The sequence below is a fragment of the Myxine glutinosa genome, chromosome 1 (assembly GCF_964187855.1).
Source record: "Myxine glutinosa chromosome 1, kmMyxGlut1.1, whole genome shotgun sequence".
NCBI classification, from domain to species: domain Eukaryota; kingdom Metazoa; phylum Chordata; class Myxini; order Myxiniformes; family Myxinidae; genus Myxine; species Myxine glutinosa.
This window is the reverse complement of record NC_136261.1, coordinates 84,789,326-84,795,325: the sequence shown is the minus strand read 5'-3', so window position 1 is coordinate 84,795,325 and position 6,000 is coordinate 84,789,326. Positions and strand designations below refer to the sequence as shown.

Sequence of the window (6,000 nt, the reverse complement as noted above, 5' to 3'; positions counted from 1 at the left end):
GCTTCCTCAGCGCCAATAACATGTGATCATGCGTGAAATGGCTTTTGTTTTCCCCGTTGCCATATATGGCGGTCGCGCATCCAAGCAAAATCACGTGATTGTGACGTCACGCCGAACCCTCGAATGAATTTGGCTGGAGTGCCGGCGATAGCTCGCCGCGGGATCTTTAACGTCCACCAACGAATGCCGGCACACGGGACGCCGTTTAACGTGCATCCGAGGGACACGTCGATGAATGGCCGGGCCTGTGACACACCAGGGCGGTATTTTATAGCCGGGTTCGATCAACCAGCAACTTGAGATGTCGCTGAACAAACAATATATTGCATCATATGCCCTGTGGCTATAGTCAAAACAATGTGGGTGTTCACCTGTGTAATGGCAGGTGTTTACTTCCTCCTCTCATAAGCTTCTATTTCAAGTCCGACTGCGCACTGTCGGCTCATATTTAAGTGTAAAGTAGATCAGGCGGCCCAGGACGTAGCCGGTAGTGAAACTGAACATAATGCGGAAATACGGTTCGTGACGCACATTACGAGCAGAGAGAGAATTCACTTGTTCGCGCATTTTTCCGAGAAACGCTGTAAATAAACAACAAGGAGTTTCTCAATTTAAAGACGCACGCACAAGTACAGGTGAGTCCAGCTTGCCCGGTCGTCCCCGAGTGAAGGACATGGCTGGTGGTGTCGAGTGCTTCGTTCTGGCTTTCCGCGATCTGTGCGAGCGGGGTGGCTCCCTGGAACTGCATCAACTGACCGGGACCCACATCGCGGAAGTCATTGATTCCCATCCGGAACACTTCGTGTTCGCCAATTCTCGGGTCTTCGCCAGGACCGGACTGCGCGTGTGTCCTTCGTACAGCGCCGGGAAATGCCGGGACGATCATTGTCTGAAGTTGCACATCTGCCGGTTCTTTGTTGCCGGTGCCTGCCAGTACGGGTAAGGTCGATCATTGATCAACACTCTGACTTTACCATTGCTTTCGGCCACGATGTGGTCGCTTGATTTGTGGCTCATCTTGTTTTTTTTACCCTCGCCAGAGGAAAGACTTTTGCATTTGAATCCGTTTGTTACTTGCGAAAAGTCGAAGATCTTTCTCGTATATTGGCTGGACTTGTGCGTTATTCTGTCTGTCTGTCTGCCAGTCGCCTACAGGTCACAATTTTCAACCGATCTTCACGAAACTTCACCAAATGGTAGAGTTGGTCATAAGCACGAAGCATGTTGTTTTTGGGTTCAAAAGGTCAAAAGGTCAACATAGGCCAAAGGCCACCAACTTTGCCAAATTTCTAAAATCCTCAATTTTCATCCGATTGACTTGAAATTTGAAGAGGACTTGCATATCTGGTCACGGAATTCAACCACCCAGTATTTTTGTGTTCAACATAGGTCAAAAGGTCAACATAGGCCAAGTTTCTAAAATCCTCAATCTTTATCCGATTAACTTTAAATTTGAAGAGGACTTGCATATCTGGTCACGGAATTCAACCACCAAGTACTTTTGTGGTCAACATAGGTCAAAAGGTCAACATAGGCCAAGTTTCTAAAATCCTCAATCTTTATCCGATTAACTTTAAATTTGAAGAGGACTTGCATATCTGCTCACGGAATTCAACCACCAAGTACTTTTGTGGTCAACATAGGCCAAAGGGGTCAACATAGGCCGAATTTATAAAATCCTCAATCTTTATCCAATTAACTTTACATTTGAAGAGGACTTGCATATCTGCTCACTGAATTCAACCACCAAGTATATTTGTAGTCAACATAGGCCAAAGGGGTCAACATAGGCCGAATTTATAAAATCCTCAATCTTTATCCAATGAACTTTAAATTTGAAGAGGACTTGCATATCTGCTCACTGAATTCAACCACCAAGTATATTTGTAGTCAACATAGGCCAAAAGGTCAGCATAGGCCAAGTTTCTAAAATCCTCAATTTTCATCCAATTAACTTGAAATTTGAGGAGGATTTGCAAATCTGGTCACTAAATTCAACCCCCAACTATTTTTGAGGCCAACAGAAGCCAAAAGGTCAACATAGGCCAGCTTTCTAAAATCCCCTTTTCATCTGATTGATTTCAAATTTTAAGAGGATTTGCATACCAGGTCACTGAATTCAACCACAAAGTATTTTTGTGCCCAACATAGGCCAAAAGGTCAGCATAGGCCAAGTTTCTAAAATCCTCAATTTTCATCCAATAAACTTGAAATTTGAGGAGGATTTGCATATCTGGTCACTACATTCAACCCCCAACTATTTTTGAGGCCAACATAAGCCAAAAGGTCAACATAGGCCAGCTTTCTAAAATCCCCTTTTCATTTGATTGATTTCAAATTTTAAGAGGATTTGCATACCAGGTCACTGAATTCAACCACAAAGTATTTTCGAGGTCAACATAGGCCAAAAGGTCAACATAGGCCAAGTTTCTAAAATCCTAAACTTTCATCCAATTAACTTTAAATTTGAAGAGGCTTTGCATATCTGGTCCCTGAATTTAACCACCGATTATTTTTGAGGTCATCATAGACCAACTCATCTAGTCTATTTCACAAGTATCGTGCTATGCACGACATATTTCTTGTTTGTTTGTCTGTTTGTCCGTACAGAATAAATTTGATTTTCTCTGCAACCATTGGTCCGATTGAAAGGAAATTTTCACCATAGCTGCACCTCCTCCTGTAGAATATTTTAATGATAATTATGACATCAAAGGTCACGTGGTATTGGCGCCATCTTGGAAAAACCTTAAAAATTTGCACCTCCATATCTCCGAAAGTGCTGCATAGAACAAATTGAGATGTGGCTCAATGTAAAGAACTCTCCATGGGGAATAACATATGCTAATGATGATGTCATAGGTGCCTCCATTATGACGTCATAATTCGACAAGTACAAAACTTCATCGGATCAGGATGAAATTTATTGAGCGTCATCTCGGGATAAATTGGTGGAGAATTTTTTTAAATGATGTCATCGGACACGTGGTTCAGCCGCCATATTTGTTTGAACACAAAAGCCTTAAAAAACACTTTTAAAAAAGACTAAAAAACACGTCCTGGCGAGGGTCTGCAATCTCTGATTGTCTTTCTTTTTTTCTTTTTTCGAAGGTTACCCAACGTTGTTTACGTGTTGTTGAAGATTTTCTTTAATGCAGAAGTCTGTAGGTGTTTTTGCACAGTATTCGGGTTGGAATGTTCCTGTCTCCTTCAAACATTCCTCATAGCTTAGTCTACCTAGCACTGTAATCAAACCAGTACCTATACGCTGTACCCTTTATGGCGCCTATGTATGTCAAACAACAACGAAGCATCTCATGAGATGACAGAATCTCACGATATGTGATAGACATGCAAACATTTTCGGAAGCCTCTCCTCAGTGAAAGACACATGAAAGCCCGCTTGGAGTTTGCAAAAAACCACTTAAAGGACTCTCAGACTGTGAGAAACAAGATTCTGTGGTCTGATGAAACCAAGATTGAACTGTTTGGCTTCCGTCTGGCCACTCTGCCATAAAGCCCAGATCGGTGGAGTGTTGCAGTGATGGCTGTCCTTGTGGAAGTTTCGCCCATCTCCACACAGGATCTCTGGAGCCCAGCCAGAGTGACCATCGGGTTCTTGGTCACCTCTCTTACCAAGGCCCTTCTCCCCCGATTGCTCAGTTTGGCCGGGCTGCCAGCTCCTGGAAGAGTCCTGGTTGTTCCAAACTTCTTCCATTTAAGAATTTGGAGGCCACTGTGCTCTTGGGAACCTTCAATGCAGCAGAATTTTTTTTTGTAACCTTCCCCAGATCTGTGCCTCGACACAATCCTGTCTCTGAGCTCTGCAGGCAGTTCCTTCGACCTCATGGCTTGGTTTTTGCTCTGATATGCATTTGCATTGTCAGCTGTGAGACCTTATATAGACAGGTGTGTGCCTTTCCAAATCATGTCCAATCAATTGAATTTACCACAGGTGGACTCCAATCAAGGTGTAGAAACATCTCAAAGATGATCAAGAGAAATGGGAGGCACCTGAGCTAAATTTCAAGTGTCATAGCAAAGGGTCTGAATACTTATGTCAATGTGATATTTCAGTTTTTTATTTTTAATAAATTTGCAAAACTTTCTAAAATCCTGTTTTCTCTTTGTCATTATGGGGTGTTGAGTGTAGATTGATGAGGGTAAAAATGAATTTAAACGATTTCAGCACAAGGCTGCAACATAACAAAATGAGAAAAAAGTGAAGGGGTCTGAATACTTTCTGAATGCACTGTACATCGGTAAATTGGTGCGAGTGAGGAATAGAAAGCTTCACGATGCAGCATCTCTTGCTGTCATGGGATGCATATGGCAATTATAACATTTGGGTTGTCTTGATCTGGATTTGATTCATGGTGAAAATGCATCATAGGCCAGCCATCACAGAGCCCCTGTGTCTACATAATCACCGGAACTGAAATGTGCAAGCAAGGGACCATTCCTGAAAACGAGTGCAGGTGAAGGGCCCGATTGCTGAACCAAATGCATGACCACATAGAAAACACTACAAAGTAGAACGACACTCGATAGAGCACATACCTCCACTAGGCTGAACAGTTCACGTTTTGTATTCCACTGGTAGGCCGGATCTGCATCCCGACCTTAAAGAAAATCTTATTGGCTAGTTCTATATGTTTATGTAGGAAAATAATTTGTTTATATATAGATATAAGATGATTAGTAATACTGGCTACCACCAGGTGGCGCTATAGGATCCACATTTACATAGAGAGAATTGGGGTCTTCCCCTCACCCTGCACCCCCTACCCTATAGGCTTGAAAATGTTTTCGTGCACCTCCATTTGCCAAGATGATTCCAACAGTATGCCATATGATGGGGTTACTACCGGTGGGGCCGGTTCTATCGATGGACAGACAGACAGACGGACAGACAGACAGAATACAACCATATATATATATATATATATATGTGTGTGTGTGTGTGTGTGTGTGTGTGTGTGTGTGTGTGTGTGTGTGTGTGTGTGTGTGTGTGTGTGTGTGTGTGTGTGTGTGTGTGTGTGTGTGTGTGTGTGAGTTAACGCTGGTCAGGAAGTATCGCAGTTGAATGAAATCCACACAGAAATTTACAAATTAGGATATTCCACCACTTATTGAGCAGTTTGCTTCATCAAAAGACTGACTGCACACTGGTGTTTCCATTTTTTTTTGGTCCACTCTCTGTACAACAGACAGTATACCACACAAGTTTCAACAATCTGTCTCAGTTGTTTTACTGAGATATGGGCCAGAAATGAACAACATCACTCTCTCAACACTCCCTTCAATCCCTCTCCTCCCTCCAGGTCTTTAAAACAGCTGTTCACCACCATCTCTTATCTTCCCCCGTCCAAAACCTTGATCTTTTCTACTCCCGGTAAAACACCCCAAATCCGCCTCTTCAAATCCCCAACTGCTTTCCTGAAATTCCTTGAAGTGTTAATTTGCCTTGTACCATTTACCCCTACAGCCCTCCCCCTTCCACAGATCTACCGACATCCCTCTTCTCTTCTGTTGTTGTGCGTCCCTGTTCTCTTCCCTCTCCCGCTCCCTTCATTGCATGTTTTATGTGTCTGTGCATGTTTTCATGTTCATTGTATTCGCTGTTACACGAGCCTCGATTCTGTATAAAAAACAAACAAACAAACAAACAAACAAAAAAAAGATGGATAGCAGTTGGGCTTTGATGATGGACGGACAAGATAGACAAAACCTCTTATGGTTAAACTGCCTGAATCAAGACTCTCTGCTCACCTTCACTCCTCCATTCCTCTTTTCTCCCGCCTCTGGAACAAGATAGACGGACGGACAAGATAGACAAAAACCGTGACAAATGATGATGATGTCGAGTTTCCTCGGGCAATTCATTGCTTTTCTATGGCTGGTGCACACGGGTAAGTGTGTGGTATTGACCGTGGGGCTGGGGGTGGAGGGGGTGTCGCCACTCCTCTCCGTCACACCAGTTTTCTGGTACTCATTTTT

The 6,000-nt window shown here is 43.2% G+C and overlaps 1 protein-coding gene across 2 annotated transcripts in view; it reads left to right on the top strand.

Annotated features, from left to right (window-relative positions):
- Positions 1–347: 347 nt before the first annotated feature.
- LOC137425637 (protein mono-ADP-ribosyltransferase PARP12) overlaps positions 348–6,000 on the top strand; it is a 53,191-nt gene continuing 47,538 nt past the window's right edge. Inside the window, exon 1 of one of the 2 annotated variants that reach the window (XM_068114254.2) lies at positions 348–939. In XM_068114254.2, coding sequence (XP_067970355.1) covers positions 674–939 — 266 coding nt within the window. In that variant the 5' untranslated portion in view covers positions 348–673. The remainder of the gene's footprint in view (positions 940–6,000) is intronic. The other variant, XM_068114272.2, reaches the window with a different exon arrangement.